This window comes from Paramisgurnus dabryanus, chromosome 5, assembly GCF_030506205.2.
Source record: "Paramisgurnus dabryanus chromosome 5, PD_genome_1.1, whole genome shotgun sequence".
NCBI classification, from domain to species: Eukaryota; Metazoa; Chordata; class Actinopteri; order Cypriniformes; family Cobitidae; genus Paramisgurnus; species Paramisgurnus dabryanus.
The window spans coordinates 9,313,693-9,336,402 of record NC_133341.1 but is presented as its reverse complement, the minus strand read 5'-3'; the positions used below and the strand labels follow the sequence as shown (position 1 = coordinate 9,336,402).

The 22,710-nt window shown below is 37.7% G+C and overlaps 1 protein-coding gene across 2 annotated transcripts in view; it reads left to right on the top strand.

The window, feature by feature from the left end:
* The window catches only part of smarca2 (SWI/SNF related BAF chromatin remodeling complex subunit ATPase 2), a 71,546-nt gene that overhangs the window by 9,218 nt on the left and 39,618 nt on the right, over positions 1-22,710 (top strand). For both annotated transcript variants that reach the window (XM_065267003.2, XM_065267002.2), the window contains exons 6-16: positions 5,604-5,871; positions 6,411-6,537; positions 9,558-9,731; positions 11,372-11,545; positions 11,679-11,849; positions 12,472-12,522; positions 12,651-12,781; positions 13,090-13,147; positions 13,383-13,483; positions 16,780-16,927; positions 17,382-17,545. In XM_065267003.2, coding sequence (XP_065123075.2) covers positions 5,604-5,871; positions 6,411-6,537; positions 9,558-9,731; positions 11,372-11,545; positions 11,679-11,849; positions 12,472-12,522; positions 12,651-12,781; positions 13,090-13,147; positions 13,383-13,483; positions 16,780-16,927; positions 17,382-17,545 — 1,567 coding nt within the window. The remainder of the gene's footprint in view (positions 1-5,603; positions 5,872-6,410; positions 6,538-9,557; positions 9,732-11,371; positions 11,546-11,678; positions 11,850-12,471; positions 12,523-12,650; positions 12,782-13,089; positions 13,148-13,382; positions 13,484-16,779; positions 16,928-17,381; positions 17,546-22,710) is intronic.

The following is a 22,710-nucleotide window of genomic DNA, read 5'->3' as shown; positions in this document are numbered from 1 at the left end:
GAATGAGACACGAGTGAAACGAACAATATAACAGAGATTTGAGCAACTTCCTTAGTCACAGCGGACAGCCGCTGCTAGGCGCCGCCGGTGTGTATACATAAATAGAAAATAATGGATTCTGTTTTTAGATTCGCTGCGCTGCACTTCTCGTTCGGTGTGCAGCCCCCTTAAGTCATATGGATACTGTGGGTGATGGGTTTGGCAACTGATTGTGCCTATCAGAAATAAAGTCATCACTGTAATTAAAGAGGCAAATGACAAATAGTCACAAGATGCACAAGAACCAGTGAGATTTGAAGTTATTGATATGCCGCCATATTTGAAATTAGCTCCCAGATTTGTTTATCCACAATAATAGACTTCGTCTGCATTATTGGGAACACCACAACAAACACGTCATATCCGTTTAAATCAACGTTCATAGACTATATTAGATCGTGATTAGGGATGTCAGTTTATGCAATTTTCCATTTTCGATGATCGTTTAAATTAACGATCAATCAATTAAATAATCGTTAACAGTAATAGTGCAATAAGCCTTTACTGCAGTGGCATATAGACCTTTTGCGAGTCGACGTCACAGTTACGTCATGCGGGCATGTGGTGGCAGAACAACAGTGGAAATGAATGAGACACGAGTGAAACGAACAATATAACAGAGATTTGAGCAACTTCCTTAGTCACAGCGGACAGCCGCTGCCAGGCGCCGCCGGTTTGTATACATAAATAGAAAATAATGGATTCTGTTTTTAGATTCGCTGCGCTGCACTTCTCGTTCGGTGTGCAGCCCCCTTAAGTCATATGGATACTGTGGGTGATGGGTTTGGCAACTGATTGTGCCTATCAGAAATAAAGTCATCACTGTAATTAAAGAGGCAAATGACAAATAGTCACAAGATGCACAAGAACCAGTGAGATTTGAAGTTATTGATATGACGCGATATTTGAAATTAGCTCCCAGATTTGTTTATCCACAATAATAGACTTCGTCTGCATTATTGGGAACACCACAACAAACACGTCATATCCGTTTAAATCAACGTTCATAGACTATATTAGATCGTGATTAGGGATGTCAGTTTATGTAATTTTCCATTTTCGATGATCGTTTAAATTAACGATCAATCAATTAAATAATCGTTAACAGTAATAGTGCAATAAGCCTTTACTGCAGTGGCATATAGACCTTTTGCGAGTCGACGTCACAGTTACGTCATGCGGGCATGTGGTGGCAGAACAACAGTGGAAATGAATGAGACACGAGTGAAACGAACAATATAACAGAGATTTGAGCAACTTCCTTAGTCACAGCGGACAGCCGCTGCCAGGCGCCGCCGGTGTGTATACATAAATAGAAAATAATGGATTCTGTTTTTAGATTCGCTGCGCTGCACTTCTCGTTCGGTGTGCAGCCCCCTTAAGTCATATGGATACTGTGGGTGATGGGTTTGGCAACTGATTGTGCCTACTGTAATTAAAGAGGCAAATGACAAATAGTCACAAGATGCACAAGAACCAGTGAGATTTGAAGTTATTGATATGCCGCCATATTTGAAATTAGCTCCCAGATTTGTTTATCCACAATAATAGACTTCGTCTGCATTATTGGGAACACCACAACAAACACGTCATATCCGTTTAAATCAACGTTCGTAGACTATATTAGATCGTGATTAGGGATGTCAGTTTATGCAATTTTCCATTTTCGATGATCGTTTAAATTAACGATCAATCAATTAAATAATCGTTAACAGTAATAGTGCAATAAGCCTACTGCAGTGGCATATAGACCTTTTGCGAGTCGACGTCACAGTTACATCATGCGCGCATGTGGTGGCAGAACAACAGTGGAAATGAATGAGACACGAGTGAAACAAACAATATAACTCACTAGAAAATGTTTTGTTGTGCTGTTGAGTGTCAGAATAGGAATGCCAAAATAGATGACCTTCATTTTTATAGTATACCGTCGTCGAAGACACCATTTGAAGGTAAACGTAGGTGTTTATGGTTGCAATAAAAGCCCTCAACCGGACAGACTGGAGTGATGAAATCATCTGAAAATCTTTTAATAATTTGAATAGAAAATAATTAGAGAAGATATCCGGTGTTCTGTCGAAGTCTGATCCCTCTATGTGTTTCTTATAGCGTTTTCATCACGTTACGTTTATAATTCATTTAGAAAGATTAAAGATTTGAATTAGTTCATAATATCAATAATATTACCATTTATTAAAGTTTTGTATATTTTTCATTTTCTATTACTTCTTTTTACCTTATATATTAGCCTATGTCTTCTTCCTGTTTGTTCTAAATTATGATGTTTACTAATAAATATATAAACATAGCACACACACACACGATGTAAAGTGTTAATAATATATAAACAGGCCTATAAAAATTAATTTGTATGTAAACATAATAGTTTTAGATCAAACACGTAGGCTAAAAATATAAGGAAGAAATTGAAAACAGGAAATTATGAAATATTTAACAAATGATATTATACAGAATACATGATGGTATTGCTCTTATAAGTACTTCAGCGATATATAATGAACTAATGACTAATAGTGTATTACTCCACCTCACATCAGGTAACAGTCGCATGTAAGTCCATGTGTCCATGACTTCATAAAGAATTTTATTATCATCAAGTTTCAGAAGCATACGAAGGGCATTTTTCCCGTCGTCACCTCCAGCTTGGACCTGCAGCGCACTATGGAGATGACAACCTTCGGTATTGGCCTAGGGTGCAGCACCTCAGCCAGTCAATAATGATCTGTGATAGGTGTTACTGGCATTCAGAGTGTTTGAAGATCGATTAATTGTTAACATCAACAAGCTTGATATTTACATTTTGTAATGAATACTACTGATTTCTGCTTGATGCAATGCAAAACAATTTCTATGTGGCATTTTGCACCTTTAAAGTTTTATATAGTGCTGGAATAAACCAACGGAGCCGACTGCCTGATATTTTTGATATAAAAACACTCCCACAAAGCCACTGATGAAAAAAAGTCTCTATTATGCACATCGCTGAATATACAGTAAAAGCACTGTCTAACATTGCTGCTACAATTAGGCATATATGTATTACTTTTTACATGGTAAGACATACTAGTCTTTCTTTTATATCATAGCTTTAATGAACATGGTATACAAATATAGACTGTTGAATGACTCTGGAATATGGTTTTCTTAATGAGCTGTCCTTCTGACAGACACGCATGAATGCATGTGTTTCAAACACCTGCAGTTGACCTGTGGCATTAAAGCACTGAAGCAGTAAAAATTGGCATCATTAAAAAGCCTTTTTTTCCTCTGATTACTCAAAGTTGCGTGTCATTTTGCTAACTTTTAGCAAAATGAACCCTTTTATCTGTATGTTTTGATTGACTGACCCCCGGGATTAAGCGCTGATGCAAAGCCAGCTGAAAATGAGCAAAGATAACACTATATACTTACTAGAATATGTGTTAGAAACAAGGTGAAGTGTCTAAACAAATAGCAGTAAATGCACGATTAAGGTGCAGACCTCCGTAAATAAGACTTAGAATAAAAACGTTGCGCTGTCACTTTGCTGTTTATGCAATATCGAGAATGCTGTCTGTGATCACTAGTTATACATTTATATGTTTCCATCAACGGCAAAGACTTTTGTCATAGTACATTTAAGATTGTTTGATGAATAAAACATGCATGTGTAAATGACAACTTCTTAAGTGGAGCGACCGTAAATAGTGGCATTCATAGCAAGAGATTAAAGGGTTAGTTCACTCAAGAATGGAACATGATTTAATTAATTACTCACCCTTCTGGCGTTCCACACACGTAAGAGCTTCATTCATCTCTGATCTCCAACTACAATGGGCCGTTCGAACAAAAATAATGCAGTTTCACAAAGGTGTATTTTATCACAGAATTACCCCTCATGGGTTGTTGAGGCCATTTTTGGCCATTTTTGTTTTTTATGTCTTAAAGGAGTAGTCCACTTTAAAGATGGGGTCCATTGACTTTTTATAGTAGGAAAAAAATACTATGGTAAGTCAAGGGGGCCCCATCTATAGAGTGGACTACTCCTTTAATTTGGCTACAACTTTCTCTGTGTTTCAGCAAATGGAATAATGTTTGGTGACAAATTTTATTGACACATATTTTGAAAAAATGCTTTGAAATTTTTCAAAAACTCAACAATATACCGTTGGCAAATTTACTACCATTTCGGGTTGTTTGTGTACAAAAAAAGCCACTAAATTAAATGGTAAAATTTTTCAGATTAATATTTTTTCCAAATTTTTTATCATAAATCTGTTAATCACCCTCAGTACTGATAACAACTACCAAATGTTTAAAAAATTTCAATGATTTTAACTCTTTAATTGCCAAGTTTACAAGTGGTGTCACTGATTTGATGAAAAACCACACAAAATTACAGATTTTCAATATAAAAAGTGATTGTGGACTGGATTTTTTACCCTTGGGCTTGTCAAAGGTTGGTAAAAACATTGGCTTTGATGCGTTTTTAGTTTTTGTGCAGCATCAGATTTTATTTTTTTCTCCCTTATTAGTTGTTTGTGGCTTTTTGCCCCATTGACTTCCATTATAACCACATTTTTTAAATAGCAAAGCCATGACACCATATTATCATGTATTCTTGATTCTTTGTGGTTTTTCCTTTTGCAAAGAGGTAAAATTTGTAATTTTTACTGTTAATCACCATGTGGCACCATTAACCCTTTATTTGCCCTTTGCAAAAAAAGAGCTTAATTTCTGGCTTGTACATTGAGTTATATGAAGTATGTTTTACATGCCCAAGACTGTGAAAAAGGTTAAAAAAAATTCCAGTCCACAATCACTTTTTATATTAAAAAAATCAGTCAATATTAGGGCTGGGCAAAAATATAGATACATTTTTCCACGATAGTGTATCGATATTTCAATTTCTACTATCGATATAAAAAAAACACACACACATCAAATCCCTCTGTGTGCGTCAAATAACCTCCTCTGCCGCTGCTGTAGTTGTCGCTGTCCAGTTGTCTGTCATATACAGCCAGTTAGCAGGTGTGAGAGAAAATGGCAGAAAATTTGCAGCTTTCAAAGCAGACGTGTGGAAGCACTTTGGCTTTAAAAAAAGTAAAAAAAAAAAATGTCAGCTCTATTTCTTTACATTTTTATATATAAAAAAAGAAAAAGTATTGCAATGTATCGCTACATGCAGCGTATTGTACCAACCAACCATCCACCATCAAACCACCATCATGATTGTATCATGACCCATGTATCGTGATACGTATCGTATCGTGAGGCCCTTGCCAATACTAGTCAATATGTGTGTTTTTCCCCCAAATCAGTGACACCACTTATGAATTGGCAATTAAAGAAAGCAAATCATGGAAATTTTGTAAACATTTGGTAGTTTTGATCAGTACTTGATTAACAGATTTATAAAAATAAACAGCTGTTTAATTTAGTGGCCTTTTTTGTACACGAACAACACAAAAGGGTAGTGAATTAAAACAACCCATAAGAATTGAGTATGGGAGTATGTGTTATATATTTAAAACCTAAAGACCTTTGGACAAATTTTGTTTTAGGTCAAGGTGCAGAGACCCTTAGCATCCCACAGAAGCTGCCTGTCCCATATTCCAGCGGCAGACCATCTCCAGCCCCTCCACTGGCTCCAACTGCCACCCAGACTGTCCCAAGCACCTCCCTCACTTCACAATCCCAAGCTCAGCTTCAGCCAGGACCGGGCCAGCCCTCTCTCATCATACAGCTCCAGCAGAAGCAAAATCGCATCACCCCCATTCAAAAACCTCAGGGTCTGGATCCGGTGGAACTCTTACAGGAAAGGGAATACAGGTATGTGATCTGTACTATGTGTGTGAGAGGGGGATTGTCCGGAAGTGAATGTCCAGGGGTCATACCCCTTTGTAATGAAAATTCTATTGCTCATCTGTGTCTGGAATGTCGTCAGACCAGTCACTGACTTTGTGTGCTTTGTGAAAGAGTAATGAATGTTGCAGGGGAGTGTAGGACCTTTATGTTATTGAGTTTTCTGAAGTTCTTCAGAAGTGCAGCACTGTGTACAACAAAAGAGATGTTCTTGGCACTGATGGTATGCTGAGGTCACACATTGAAAGGTGATTTAAACTTCTGAAAAGCTCTGGGAATGGTAGTAATTATTAATGTCTGGAAAGACCATGCCAGTCCACCATCAGAGGCTTCTTTGTAGAACATTAAGTCTGATCATCTGTGGTTGAATGACAGGTTTTAGTTTTATTCTTTGATTTGATTTTATTCTTTGACCAAAGTACGTATCTATTATTCAGGTAATAGCAGTCAATAGACTTGACTTTCTCTTTTTCTCCCTAAAAAAACATTTTTGTCTTTGTTAAAAGACTTCAGGCCAGGATTACTCACAGAATTCAGGAGCTGGAAAATCTTCCTGGTTCGTTGCCACCTGATTTGCGGACTAAAGCTACTGTGGAGCTGAAGGCCTTAAGACTGCTTAATTTCCAGCGACAGGTAAAAATAAATATAGTATCCCATGCCCAGTGACTGCTCAGATAATTCACACTTACAGGCACATATCATTCTAGAATTTTTTTATAATGAGCTTTTTACCCACAAATCTCCAAGCATCTTTTAAAGGGGACATATCATGAAAATCTTTTTCTATGTTTAAGTGCTATAATTGGGTCCTTCTATTAACCTTGAAAACATGATAAAGAACAACCAAGTAAATTACTTTTGATAAACCATTCTCTGTAAGCATGTGAAAAAGTAGGTAATTTAAATTTGGCTCCCCTTGTGATGTCAAAAGGGGATCTTATTATATTAACTCTTTCACCGCCAGCGTTTTTAAAAAAAGTTGCCAGCCAGCGCCAGCGTTTTTCATGATTTTCACCAAAGTTTAATGCCTTCCAGAAAATGTTCTTCTTTAAATATATAAACATACAATATACCAAATGAAACCCTCTGCTTTCAAACCAAAAAACCGTTTCATCCTACCTTTAGTGGTTCTTTTGCAATCAACTTTTGAATATGGGTAGGTTTTTGCAAAAACACCATATTTTGAGCAAAAAGCAATGATAATTCCATTTTTATGACGGACTTTTCATAGAGATCCCATTCAGAGCGATCTTTAAAACAGACACGGACATGCAGCAGCTTGCCATAGGGCAATACTTCCGGTTTTAAAAAGTTGCGGAAGGGCGCCACCTGGTGGATAATAGCGGTATTGCGGAAAGACAGAAAATCTCGTCATTGGCGGGGAAGCGTTTTCTCTTAATTGACGAGATATCTCGTCAATGGCGGGGAAAGAGTTAATACCGCCCCTTAGTCTGCACTATCCAACCACAGAGAGAGAAAATAATTGACAGTACAATTTAATTTCAATTTCAACAAACCACCATCATGGTGATCAGTGTTTGCATTTCATCAGCTCATTTGCATTTAAAAGGACACACCCAGAAATGGCACATTTTGCTCACACCTACAGTGGCAATTTTAAAGGGGACATTTCACAAGACTTTTTTAAGATGTCAAACAAATATTTGGTGTCCCCAGAGTACGTATGTGAAGTTCTAGCTCAAAATATTATACAGATCATGTATTATAACATGTTAAAATTGTCATTTTGTAGGTGTGAGTCAAATGTGCCGTTTTGGTGTGTCCTTTAAAATTAGGATTGTCCCGATCAGTTTTTTTGCCCTCGAGTCCGAGTCATTTGATTTTGAGTATCTGCCGATACCGAGTCCCGATCCGATACTTCTATAATACATAAAAAAAGAAAAAAGAAGAGCGAAAAAACAGATCCAGGATGTTCCTTATGTCATGCCGCACGCATTGCTGTTTCTGTGTGGAGTCAAAAGGGTCTAACTCTGTGCCAGCGCATAACTATTGATGTGTTAAAAAATAATAAGAATATAGTATATATGTTCAGGGGTTAAACTGGGGTTTGTTTTGTGGGGATGCTCTGTTAGGAGGGAGGGTTCGAGGGGTAACATGTTTTATCCTGATGACAGCAAAGCCACTGGTGTGTTTCAATGACATTTTGGACCTCTGATAGGATTTTATAAAGTTTCAGCTTTAAAGCTGTGCCACAGGTTGACCCAAACTTTAAAACCTGAACTTTAAATTATGCAAATCTATGAGTCTGACACCCTATATGCATTTGTTGCACATGTCATTATGCACTATTGATCAAACTTTAAAGGAAGTTATACGAATCAACCGCCTTGACTAATTCTACGCATAAGATAGGCTACCCAAAAAGACTCAATTAACAAGAAAAACAACATACTGATTCAGCAATAGGGTATGTCTTATAAATTAGCCATAGAGATTCCCTAAGCTGGTCAGCAGTTATCACTATTAGGTCGTAATTGATTTGTATAATCAAAATACATAATTTTATTAAACTATACAGTAAGTTGTATCCAGTTATCTAGTTAACATATTGTAATAAGATGATTGACATGGCTATACATACTTTAATACTTTGTTTCTAGAGTTCTATTAAGTTTTTTCGACGTGCACCATTCTTACCTCTCTCTCAATCTCTCATCTCTACAATGTGTAATGTGATCCTCCTGCGCGAATGCGTGTTCTTGAGGTTCTGAGTGAGACACAGAGCTGCGTACTGATGTAGATTAACTGAGCACATAGTGACAAAAACGATCGACGCGTCGTTTAAATGAGCGGGAAAACCTGGTTTTGTCGCGCATGCACGAGTGTGTGAAGCCTATGAATGAAAACACGTCATTATTCGCGTCAGTTCACACGCACCAGCGCAGCGCCTACACTGGCGCGGAGCAGAGCGAGACCTTCAGTATGTGTGCGGTCCTGACGCAATTTAAACCCTGCATATGTATCCGAGTCCTGATCGGAAGGTAACGTCCGATTCCGATCGAGTCTGAAACCACGTGATCGGGGCCGATTTCCGATCACGTGATCGGATCGGGACATCCCTATTTAAAATGCAAATGAGCTAATGTACTAAATGGCACAATCATGGTTGGATAGTGCAGATTAAGGGTGTTATTATCCCCTTCTGACATCACAGGGGCAGCCACACTTCAATGACATATTTTTTTACATGCTTGCAGAGAATGGTTTACCAAAACTAAGTTACTGGGTTGATCTTTTTCATGTTTTCTAAGTTGCTTGAAGCACTGTGGACCCAATTTTAGCACTTAAACATGGAAAAAGTCAGATTTTCATGAAATGTCCCCTTTAACATGATATAATAAATTAGCTATATGGTATTTTGAGCCACATGTAATGGTGTATATATAAATATAATGGTTTTCACAGTTGTGCTCTGGTGGTTTAATTTACACAGTGTAATAAAATCCACCATTAGAGGGCGGCATTGTTGCATTGTTGTCATAGCCCACAGCCTTTCACAAATCAAGCTTGTTCTACTGTACAAAGCAAAATATGCTCGAAATGCTTCAGGATATATGTATCATTTGATGAAGTTTATTAGCTGTATTTCATTAAGTCACAGATGACCCTGATTGATTCTTCTTTTTTCTCAGCTGAGGCTAGATGTTGTAGCCTGCATGCGCAGGGACACGACTCTGGAAACGGCTCTGAACTCCAAAGCCTACAAGCGCAGCAAGAGGCAGACGCTGAGAGAAGCTCGCATGACAGAGAAACTAGAGAAACAACAGAAGATTGAACAGGAAAGAAAGCGCAGACAGAAACACCAGGTGATTAATGCATGACCAGCATACCAAGTCAAATCAATTTAGCGCACTGAAAACAATTTGCCATTTTGACTTCCTAATAAATAATATTGAGTTTACAATACTCAAGTACATTATTGCACTAAAAAGGTACCATAATATGTGTAAAAAGTTTGCCTCAACAAATTCCTAAATAAAAAAGCTTTTATTTAAATGAAATGTGCTGTACATGGTAATGACATATTGTGAGCCTCAAACACCTCCTTTTCTCCTTCTTATGTTAAGCTTGTGCATGCAAATGAAAACAGGCCAATCTCAACGTAACACAGACTGTGACCATACAGTCTGGATGTACGTCCCAACAATAAATGACACATTAATTACAATTTTGTTACAATGCTAAAAACAAAGTTGTGACTGCTTAGTATTGCAGGTCCATAGTGAAAAACACAAACTTACCACTCAGAAATGTCAATTTCCAATCTCTGAATAATTAAATAATAAATAATAATGATTATTCCTCAAAATCTACTGATACAAGCTCAAACATAAAGTTTGTTTGCACACACACAGAGCTACTGAAATAAGAAACAGCCAATCAGAGCAGAGCTCAACATTATTATTTATGAATAGGGCTGCATAACGATTAATCGCGATTAATCGTTTGCAGAATAAAAGTTTTTGTTTACATCATATATGTGTGTGTACTGTGTATCATAATTATGCATAAATAAATACACTTGCATGTAGGTATTTAAGGCGTATTTACATGTGTATATACATTTTTATATTTATATATAATTTATATTATATATAAATATTTAATCTATAAATATTTTTATTCTTAAAATTATACATGCATGTGTGTATATTTATTTATACATAATTATTATACACAGTACACACACATATATGATGTAAACAAAAACTTTTATTCTGCAAACGATTAATCGCGATTAATCGTTATGCAGCCCTATTTATGAACCTTTCATATAAGGTTATAATAGACTATTTCATTCTGCAGACAAATCGTAGGGTTGTAAATGGACATGTAAAACCGTCTCTGGATCATTTTTGTACTAAATAAAGCCACATACCTTCTGTGTAGATATCAGAGAACAATGTAATTGTATCAATTCATGCTTTGGCACCTTTAAAGAAATTGCTCAAGCGGCACTTCTGTAATAAAAATTCGCTTTGCTTTCGATTTTACCACATAAGTAAAAATTAGCATTTTCTCATACACCTACTTTATTGCTTAGAATAATGAATTTTTACATAACTTTTTTGATGGCTTTTATGAAAAGTGTATGCTTTGTTGAATTTCATCACATTGGGTCATATTTGTGAGCATATAGTGACTGTGTAGAAGAAGGGAAAAATATCTTGCTCTAAAATCCCTGGGTTTAGGACAACAGAAAGCCATAACATTCATGTATGACTGCATACATTTATTTTACATGTCAGATCCTCAGTGTAAGCAAAGAGTGGCTGATCACATCAATCCTGCCATAACACAATATTTTGGGTACAAAAATCCACAGTGAACATTTTAAAAAGCTGTTGATATGACACCTTTATTGCAGCAATATGCAAGGGTTAAAATTTATTTTTGACAGTCCTGCTCTGTGATTTAAGCAGTACTCTGTGATTTTTTTTTACAGGAGTACCTCAATAGCATTCTGCAACATGCAAAAGATTTCAAGGAATATCACAGGTCCATCTCTGGAAAAATCCAGAAGCTCACTAAGGCCATCGCTACTTGGCACACCAACACAGAGAGGGAACAGAAAAAGGAGACAGAACGAATTGAAAAGGAGAGGATGAGGAGATTGATGGTATGATATGTTGAACTTGAATGCCATCTTCTAAAATACTACACACTGAAGTATATCGACAGGCATGGCTTCAGCCATTAGTTATGTTTCTTAAAGGTTCTCAAGGACTCTCTGTCTTTTTTCACTGATGTAGGCTGAGGATGAAGAGGGTTACAGGAAGCTAATTGACCAGAAGAAAGACAAGCGCCTGGCCTACCTGCTTCAACAGACAGATGAATACGTGGCCAACCTGACTGAGCTTGTTTATCAGCACAAGGCTGCACAGGCTGCCAAGGAGAAGAAAAGGAAGAGAAAGAAGAAGAAGGTGTGAGGCAATTACTGTAGAAAATGAAACGCTACACCTTTTGGTCCACAAAATAAGGGATGCACCCAAAGGAAAATTCTTGGCCGTAGTCGAATAAAATAAAAAACTCAGCCAAAGACCGAACAACCAAACTATTTATTTTTCATTTTCCTAATTATTTTGCCAATTTTCTCACCATTGCACAAGTTATATTTTCAGAATGTCATTTTACTATATTTATTTCACATTATTTAACAATAATTTTTTTTTAAACAGATTTTTATTTGGCGAAACTGATATTAATCCGATCTGTGCTAGTTAATCTGATTGCGTAATCAAAGATCTCATTGTTTGGTATAATTGATTAATTTTCACTTGATCTGCCAAACATGCAAATGAACAAAAAAATGAGTTTTTTGCTCTTTTTGGCCAAATACCTTCGGTTGCCAAAAATTCAGTGCATCCCTACACAAAACAATTTATACCGAATTGTAATAAAGTAAAAAAAACTTCCAACAAGTTTGATTCGCTCATTCACGGCACATGGTTTTTCTAAACCTCACCTAAATCAGTCTTTTTTATAAAGTGCTTATGGTTCGCACACATGAAATATTTGGTAATTCCCATCATGTTTAACCTTCAGCCAGAGTCTGGTGACGCAGAGGGAATGGGAGCCATTGGGCCTGATGGAGAGGTATGTAAATCACTACAAGAAATTAAATAACCAGCTGACATGTGTCCCTATGGCACAATTACTATGTCAAACCCGATCTAACACTTTTCATTTGAGAAAACCTGCTGTGTGTTTATTTGTCCCCATAGCCCATAGATGAGAGCAGCCAGATGAGTGAGCTGCCAGTCAAAGTCATTCAGACTGAGACGGGCAAAGTCCTACAGGGGACAGATGCCCCCAAGTCCAGTCAGTTAGAGGCCTGGCTGGAGATGAACCCTGGGTAAGAGGTCCTCTCAATTCATATTTTTTTTGGTCTTTTAGCTTATAACGGTTTTTGACAGATGCCCCCACAAAAATATGATTCGAAAAATACGATCTTTTTGGTTTAAGTTGTAAAAGCTGCTATGAATCATATGGGTGGTTAAAGAAAAGGCAAACTTAAAACACAAAAATAATGAGCTTTCCAACATAAAAATGGCTTTCTTGCTGTATATATATTTATTCTGTTACTCTTAAAGTATCTGTTGTCAATAAGTTCGTATAGTGCTTTTAAGTGTTTACTAGTTAATTATGCCCTTTAAATCACAGCTATGAAGTTGCACCACGATCAGATAGTGAAGAGAGTGGCTCAGATTTTGAAGAGGAGGTGAGTGTCCTCTTTTTTTCTCCTCATTAGGCATTGACAGCTCCTCAGAGTGGGAGTGAGTCATCCTCACAAACACTCAAACCAAGTAACATGCTTTATTATCTCGTGCCCGCAAAGCTTCTCCTACGAGCCTTTTAAGAAGCAGTTGAACACACGTTTTTCTAAGCATATTTTCCTTTCAACTGAGCGATCACTGTGCTTTAAATGAGTATGATCCGCTAATGCTGCCTTTTAGGATGAAGAAGAGGTAGCGTCCAGAGCCGAATCAGAGGAAAAGAAAATCATCGATCCCAACAGTGATGAAGTGTCTGAGACAGCGGCCAAGCACATCATAGAGTATGTTCCCTGTTCTCACTTTAAAGCGAAACATGTCTTGTTGAACTGGAGTGCATGAGACGTAGGGTGTTGATAGATGTTATGTGTTATTCTCTTATTTTTTTTCTCTTATATTCTGTCTCAGCTCTGATGTTGGGTTTGCTAGTTATAAAATATGTTTTATTCACTTAATTATTTGTAATTATTAGTTTGTATAGTAAACTAATTATTAGCTATGAATCTTCTACATACTCAGCACAATTTATCTTAAAATTCAGTTGATATTTTCCTCTAAGTGGCCTCTTTAATAGATACAATTGTACCGTGCTTACTAATCAAAACAATAATGAAATCAGGAGGATGCTTAAAAGCATGCTGATGTGGTTGAGAGGTTCAACACAAGAAATGTGAGCCAAGTGACTATTAACTGTGGAATGATTGTTGATGGAAACTAAGAGGATGGTTTGATGGATTTTCAAGCTCAGCAGTCTCCAGGGTTTAGAGAGGGTGATGTGAGAAATAAAAAATACCCATTGAGCAGTTCTGGGTGTGAAAAAGCCCCATGGTCAAAGGTGGTCTGCAGGTGAGACTCTATAATTGCAGGTCGAAACTTGGGGTGGGTGGGCTGCAGCTGCAAATGAGAGCAATGGGTGCACTAGGAACAGAAGACCCAGGGCATGGGCTCACCAAATTAAACAGAAAAACATCAGACAAATCTCAGCTTCTGCTGCAGCAGATGGTTGAGGTAGACTTTGACACAACGCACTCATGAATGTATTCATGTTGCTTACACCAAAGGTAGTCTCAGCCGTCACGCCCACAGACTGTTGGCTAAACGTCTGATGTTTTTCGTACACTTTTCTGGAAACCCTGTGAGAATGTTAAAGTCGTCTTTGATTGGTTGAAATAAACCGGATTTCCAGGAGACGCGAGTGTCGCGATTAGTTTCGGTCCCTGGAAAACAAAGCTCTGACGTTCCATTGAGGAAGGGAATCAGTCGTGTTCACGGATAATAATGAGCAGTTATCATGATCAGCTAAACGTTGGATTCTCAAAAATATGCAGAGTTCGCGGCATAGACTCTCTAAAAGATGAGTTTTGCTTGAGGCAGTTAGTAGAGTCAAAAAGTTCGGTTCTCCTGAATTGCTTGTAGGTGTTACAAAGCGGAGAGATATGCTTCAAACAGACGTTTAACGGGAGCGTCTCATTGGTGTGGCTGTTGATGAAGTGCACAACGTTGTTCTATGGCGAGTAATGTTGTTTATTTAGATGCTATTCGGTTGGCTGGTTATTTCAATAACTGACTTGTTGCCAGCCGGCTCGTTATTGTGGGGAGTCTGAAACATGAAGTTAGATGAAACAAACTGTGATTGGTTGTTTGACATGTTGGTCAAACAGCTAGTGAGCGGGCTTTGTCCAGAAAAAGCAGCGAAAAACACCAGACCTTCAGTATTGAAGGTCTGGCTACGCGATACTATGTCAAAGGTGGAGTAATGGTGTAATGAAAAGTACTTTAAGCATAATTTTAATGGCATAATGGTCAGATGAATCATGGGTGCAAAATTACAAAAACTATATTTTATTTATTTATTTAAATGTAATTATTTTTTGAATCTCTTTGCAAAGGTCAAATATTCTTACCTTAACATTGATCTTTAAATTGAGTTTAGTCACAGTATATTATGCAGTTAGGTAAAGATTTTGTGATTAACAAATTACACAGCAGAGACTGCAGATTACTTGTTAACCATTTATAAATGGATTAATTTATACATGGATTAGTTTTAAATGCCTTTCTCCAATCATTTAACAGCAAATTAAAGTTCTGTAATTATCAGAGGAATTCCAGTGTTATGGATGTGACATTTTTTAGTTAAAAATTAAAATATAATTTTTCAGAAAAATAATAATCAACAAATGCAAAAGGCATGGCTTTTGAAAGAACGGCTTTCATGTGTACATTTTCAGAGGGAAAAACTATTATGTATGTGACATTTCTCTATTATGGGCATATCTGAAATCTGTGCTTGCCTAACTGAAAAATCATTTAAAAACATCCTTGAAAAGCTTTACCAGAGACCTTGCATCAAATATTGACATCTTAGATGTCATTATGGTTAAAAACACCTGGTTAAAACTTCATTTTCCATGCTAAGGCACACATTTACATGGAATTGCTTGTGTATAAGATTTCTTTTACCTTCATTTAGGAAATAAAACAGTTGTTACACATACAGTATAAATTACCTTAACTGTCATTTTTTTTTAAATAGACTGATTTTCCAGCTCCCCTACAGTTAAACATACCGTTTTGGAATCCATTCAACCGATCTCCAGGTCTGGCGCTACCACATAGCTTAGCATAATCCATTGAATCTAATTAGACCATTACCATCGCGTTAAACATTAGCACTATACTCTTATAGTATGTGCATATTTGTTTGTGTATTTGTTTGTTAAAGTAGATTTAGTATTTGCAGAGTAATACATTTTCATTTTACTGTGAGATGGACAATTACACATTTACTCGAACCTGGGCTTTCAGTTTATAAAGATGACTGATCAGGGTGAATGGCACAAAGACTGTCTATATTGGTGGGGATGGTTGTGCTACTATATAATTCTGAGATCTGTTGCCTTTCTTGCCGTGGATCATCATTGTCGCGAGTTTGAGTTACGCAAGTTTATTTTTTGCAGAGCATCATATCAGACTCACGAGTCAACGAATCGGCAGCATCTCTTTAAGGCAACTTTTTGGCAGGCGCTATTATCTGAATTTCAATCTGACTATGAATCTTGAACTCTTGTACTCTTGAACTCTTGAAGCACCATAACGGTGGGCTTTTAATTTATTTTTTCATTTGCCTGTCGAATTAGCGCTTTAGCAATAAAAAATCTGTTAAATCTTTAAACAGCCATCCACGTTCAGAGTGTGTGTGTATTAAGTGTGGAAATTTGTTATATTAAATTAAAGCAACACTATTTAGTTTCCATGTAAAAATGACTAACAGCTCCCCCAAGTGGTTGAAAAGCGCAACAGTGCCTGGTATCAGACACTTTTCTGCAGGCCGGGTGAGGGGCGGGGCTGTGTGCTCTACCATCCACCGCCACTTTCAGAGTGTGCTTGTAGCAGCTAGGAGGTTGCTCTGGTTGCAGCAACAGTACAATTTGTCCAGTTAAAAGTTGTTCTATCACTGAAATAATTTTAGAGACATTATTTAAAGATAAAAAAAACTACATAGTGTTGCTTTAAACTTTCACTTAATCACTGTCACATTACACAGCATGACCATACACTTTATGTCTTTATGTAACAGGTCTGCTAAACAGGATGTGGATGATGAGTACAGTGTTCAGGCAGGAGAGACCAGCACTCAGTCTTACTATGGAGTCGCCCACGCGGTCATAGAGAGAGTAGACATTCAGTCCTCCCTTCTGGTTAATGGACTACTCAAACAGTATCAGGTAAAGCTCTGGATAAATACTATAGGACCCTCCACAGTTACGTTATGCTTTGCAGATAGGTATGTAGATTTCAATAGTGAAGGATGAAAGAAATGAAACTGCACGAAATAAACCACACAGGGAGAAAATATAAAAAATTGAGTGTCTAGGATTGAATCTGTTATCCCCTTTGAGACGATAATGGATTTAGCCGTGGATTTCAAAAGAAGAAAAACAGCGCTTATCTTCCAATTTTCTTTTCTTTCCAGCCTGTTTTAAAGTAAACTTTAGGGAGACTGTTTAAGCCTTAGAAAGGCTCGAGGCATTGATTCAGGGTTTGATTCTACCCAACAGCTGTAAAACGCAGATTGGGTGTATTATCCCATGTTCAATGAACATTGCTAGATTCTGCTAGTTTTTTCGGTTTTTGATGCTTTAATGTATACCCACAATTAACACAAGTACTGTGGTTCAGGTTCAAGGTCTGGAATGGATGGTTTCTCTGTACAACAACAACCTAAATGGTATTCTAGCTGATGAGATGGGTCTGGGAAAGACCATTCAAACCATTGCCCTCATCACTTACCTGATGGAACACAAGAGGCTCAATGGGCCGTACCTCATCATCGTACCGCTCTCGTAAGTCCAACAAACAACCTGTGAATAAGGTAATAGGAGGTGTAATGAGGTAAGCTAAGTGGACTTGCAGCTTAATGGCTTCATTAGGTAACTTAACACTGTTACGTGCAGTTCAGCTGACTGTTAATGACTGAAAACTATACTGAAGCGATTCTTGATATTAAGTTTAAGAGCTGACATGTGCCAGCGTTTCAGGTCACTGACTAATTGTTATATGGATCATGCATGGTTAGTTGGTTGGAGATTGAAATGTATTAAAGGGACACACCACTTTTATTTTTAAATAAGCTCATTTTCCAGCTCCCCAAGAGTTAAAAATTTAGATTTTTACCATCTTGGAATCCATTCAACATGGCTGCAGGAGGCGCAATGATATTACACAGTGCCTGAAAATAGTCCGCTGCTATTGAAAGTTACAAAGGGGACTATTTTCAGATGCTGCGTAATATCATTGCACCTGCTGCAGCCATTGAACGGCAGCAAAGTTCTTGATTATTATGCCAGGATGAGAGTATAGTTCCTAGACATATCGGCCTAGAAAATCGCAACTTAAAATTGGTCTTACTACACAATGTAACTACAAAAGAGTAAAGTTTTAAATCAGAAAACTCTGGTTATTTTTTTTACGCGATGCTAATGGTCTAATCAGATTCAATGGATTATGCTAAGCTATGCTAAAAGTGCTAGCACCAGACCCGGAGATCAGCTGAATGGGTTACAAAACTGTAAAAATCTAATCTTTAACCTCTCGACGCGCACTAGCTCGCGGACGGAAGTACGTCAGTTTTTTTTAATGCTGCTAACAATATATATATATAGCCTACTTTGTACAAACAACAATAATAATAACACTATAAATGGTTTAGTAAAAACAGCCCTTTTAGTGAAAGTAGGTATTTTCATGGTTTCGGGCCAGAATGGGGGTGCTTTTCAAGAGGTTAACTCTTGGGGAGCTGGAAAATGTGCATATTTTCAAAGAAGTGGAATGTCTCTTTAAGGCAAGGCAAGGCAAGGCAAGTTTATTTGTATAGCACATTTCATACACAAAGGTCATTCAAAGTGCTTTACACAGAAATGAGAAAACAATATATAAAAAAGAAAAAGAAAATGTAAAAATAAGATTTACACGATAAGATCACAATAAAGACAAAGATACATGAGAATTTAAAATAACAATTAAAGAAAATAAATGTGATTTTAATAAAACAGTTAAAAATGTTAAAAAGAATAAAACAGGAGTAAAAGTGACTTGAGTTAAAGGTGCAGTCAGTGTGAAGCAGCACAGTGCTCATTCAGTAAATGCAGAGTTAAACAGGTGTGTTTTTAATCTAGATTTAAAAGTGTTTACTGTTGAAGCACATCTGATCTCTTCTGGAAGTTGATTCCAGCTAGAGGTGGCATAAAAGCTAAATGCTGACGCACCTTGTTTTGAGTGAACCCTTGGTATTTCTAACTGACCTGATCCTAATGATCTGAGTAATCTGTTAGGTTTATATTCAGTTAGCATATCTGTCATGTATTTGGGTCCTAAGCCATGAAGTGATTTATAAACGAGTAACAATACTTTAAAGTCTATTCTAAATGTGACAGGAAGCCAGTGTAAGGATCTGAGGACTGGAGTGATGTGCTCAGATTTTTTGGTTCTGGTCAGAATTCTGGCAGCGGCGTTCTGTATTAGCTGCAGCTGTCTGATGGTCTTTTTGGGGATCCCAGTAAGGAGTCCATTGCAGTAATCCACCCTGCTGGTGATGAAAGCATGAACAAGTTTCTCTAAGTCCTGTCTTGAGACAAAACATCTAATTCTGGCAATATTTCTGAGATGGTAGTAAGCTGATTTGCTTATCGCTTTCACGTGACTACTGAAATTAAGGTCAGACTCTAAAATTACACCAAGATTTCTGACTTTATTTTGTGTCTTTAGACCCCTAGAGTCAAGGTATGTGTTAACTTTGAGAGTTTCATCTTTATTTCCAAATACAATGACTTCGGTTTTGTCTTTGTTTAACTGGAGGAAGTTTTGACGCATCCAACAGTTAATTTCATCAATGCATTTACATAGAGAGTCAATGGGGCTGTAGTCATTGGGTGACAGGGCTAAGTATATCTGGGTGTCATCTGCATAGCTGTGGTAAGCAATTTGGTTCTTTTTCATTATTTGACCAAGTGGGAGCATATACAAATTAAACAGAAGCGGTGCAAGAATTGAACCCTGTGGGACTCCACATGTCATGGATGTCCACTCAGATTTATGGTTACCTATGTTCACATAGTAACCTCTTCCTTGTAGGTATGTTTTAAACCATTTGAGAACCATCCCAGAGAGCCCTACCCAGTTTTCCAGTCTATGTAAGAGTATGGTGTGATCTACTGTGTCAAAGGCAGCACTAAGATCTAGTAGCACCAGCACTGATATTTTACCTGAATCAGAGTTTAAGCGAATATCATTTATTATCTTTATGAGCACTGTCTCTGTGCTGTGATGCTGACGGAAACCAGATTGAAAGTTATCCAGATAACCATTTGAGTTTAAGAATTTGTTCAGCTGATTGAAAACAACCTTTTCAATGATCTTGCTTATAAACGGAAGATTTGAGATTGGTCTGTAGTTGCTAAGTATGGTTTTGTCTAGGTTACTCTTTTTTAGGAGAGGCTTTACAACTGCTGTTTTTAATGACTCTGGAAAAGTGCCTGTGATCAGAGAGGTGTTTACTATTTTTAAGAGGTCAGTTTCTAAGCAGTTAAGCACCTTTTTGAGAAAAGATGTGGGGAGAGTGTCAAGGCTGCAAGTTGATGCTTTAAGATGTTGTACTGTTTCTTCCAAGGTTTTTATATCAATTATGTCAAATTCTGAGAGAATGGCTAATTTCTGAGGTTGTTGCAATGATATCTGACTGACCACAGTACAATTTGAGGTCGTATTGATTGCTATTCTGATATTACTGATCTTCTCAGAGAAAAACTTAGCAAACTCATTGCATTTGTTGTCAGAGAGCATTTCACTAGGAACTTGATTTGGGGGGTTTGTTAGTCTCTCTACAGTAGCAAAAAGAGTGCGAGTGTGGTTTATGTTGTTATTTATAATATTGGAGAAGAAGGTCTGTCTAGCTGTGCCTAGTTCTACATTGAAAGCACGAAGACTGTCCTTATAGATGCTATAATGTACTTCAAGTTTTGTTTTCCGCCACATACGTTCAGCTTTTCTGCATGTTCTTTTCATGTGCTGTACTGCTGTTGTGTTTCTCCAGGGTGCTTTACGTCTGCCAGTGATCATCCTGACCTTTACTGGAGCTATATCATCAATAGCATCTTTAACTTTTATGTTAAAGTTTTCAAGGAGAACATCAACAGAGTCTGCGGATATGTTTGGCAACATTGACATAGCATTCATAAATACCTCACTGGTGTTCTCATTTATGAACCTTTTTTTGATATAGACAGATCTAGCATCAGTGGCAGGACAGATCAATAATTCAAAGTAAACACAGAAATGGTCAGATAGCGCTTCATCCTTGATTACAGTGGATGAAATGTTTAGACCCTTGCTAATGAGCAGATCAAGAGTGTGTCCCCGATTGTGTGTAGGACCTTGCACGTGCTGGGTCAGATCAAAAGTGTTTAAAACATTTAACAGTTCAATCGCAGTATTGTTTTCTGAATTGTCTATATGAATATTGAAATCTCCAGCAATAACAAAATAATCAAATTCAGAGGAAATTGTTGACAAAAGTTCTGTGAATTCATCAACAAATGCTGAGGTGTATTTGGGAGGTCTATAAATAATTGTAAACAGAATGCGTGGTGTACCTTTTAGAGCAATACACAAATATTCAAAAGACTGGTAATCACCAAGTAACACTTGCTTGCATTGAAAGGCATCTTTGAATAAAGCAGCTATTCCTCCACCCCTTCTAACAGCTCTACATACACTTATAAAGGTAAAGTTGGGTGGGGCTGATTCATTGAGGACTGTAGCACTGCAGCTGTCATCTAACCAAGTTTCATTTAGAAACATAAAGTCCAGGTTGTTAGTGGTGATAAGATCATTAACTAAAAAGGATTTGTTCTTTAGTGAACGGATGTTCAGAAGTGCTAACTTAACAGTAACTGGTTTTGGAACTGTATCAATCTCAGAATGACGTATAATAGGCAGTAGATTAGATAGAATTGCTGTGCGGCTGGAGACGGCCTTCATCTTTCTATCACATGTCAGGACAGAGATAGGGAAAGCTAAAGGGACATCGGGCGCCCGCTTGTTCTTAAAATATTTATGATTGTTACTGCTGACGTAGCGGGAACCCAACACACATCAGTTACCAGTGCTGTTTGCAGATGAGGGCTGGTGTGATCCCTGACGTTGAGGCAGAGGTCGGAGTGCTCTCTGAGATGGAGGGGGAGGGCGGGCTGGGCCCGAAGGCTTTTGTGGTTGAGGAGCCCGCCGTTTCTTGGTTGATATTTGGGGACTCGCAGCAATAGAGTGGGAGAGCTTTGTTCCAGCAGATACCAGTTTCTCCATTTTCTCTGAAAAGCCCAGAAGTGGTGATGTTGGAGAGAGGGAGAGAGAGTGTGACGACATCAGCTGTGATTCTGGTGTTCCTGAAGGCTGGGAGGGAGTGTTATCATTCCTCTGGTCATTATCAACAGAAACGTCCTTGGGTGTTGATTCACAATCCAGCTGTAGCGAGGTCTGTGGGCAGGGCTCAGCCTGAGCTGTGTCTGTGAACAGAAGTTGTGACTGCAGAGTTTTATCCTTGTCATCTGAATGTCCATCCAGGTGCTGGTGTAAAATCCTGTGGTCATTTCCGCTGTTCAGTAGTGGACTGGCACACTCAGCTGATGGATGATGCATGGAGAAAAAGATATTGTCTTTAAGCAACCTAGCACCTAGTTTGTTTGGGTGGATACCATCTGTGTTAAAAAGTTGCCTTTGACTCCAGAAGATATTGAAGTTGTCAATGTAATTCAGTCCTCTCATGGTGCAGGTTTTTTGCAGCCATGAATTTAAGCTTAGTAGACGAGAAAACATATTTGTTCCTCGGGCTGGAAGAGGTCCACTGATGAAAAATTGAACTTTCAGTCTTGTAAGTGTTTCAAAAAGTTCATTGAAATCCCCCTTAAGGAGCTCAGACTGCTCTTTTCGAATATCATTCTTTCCCACATGTATGACA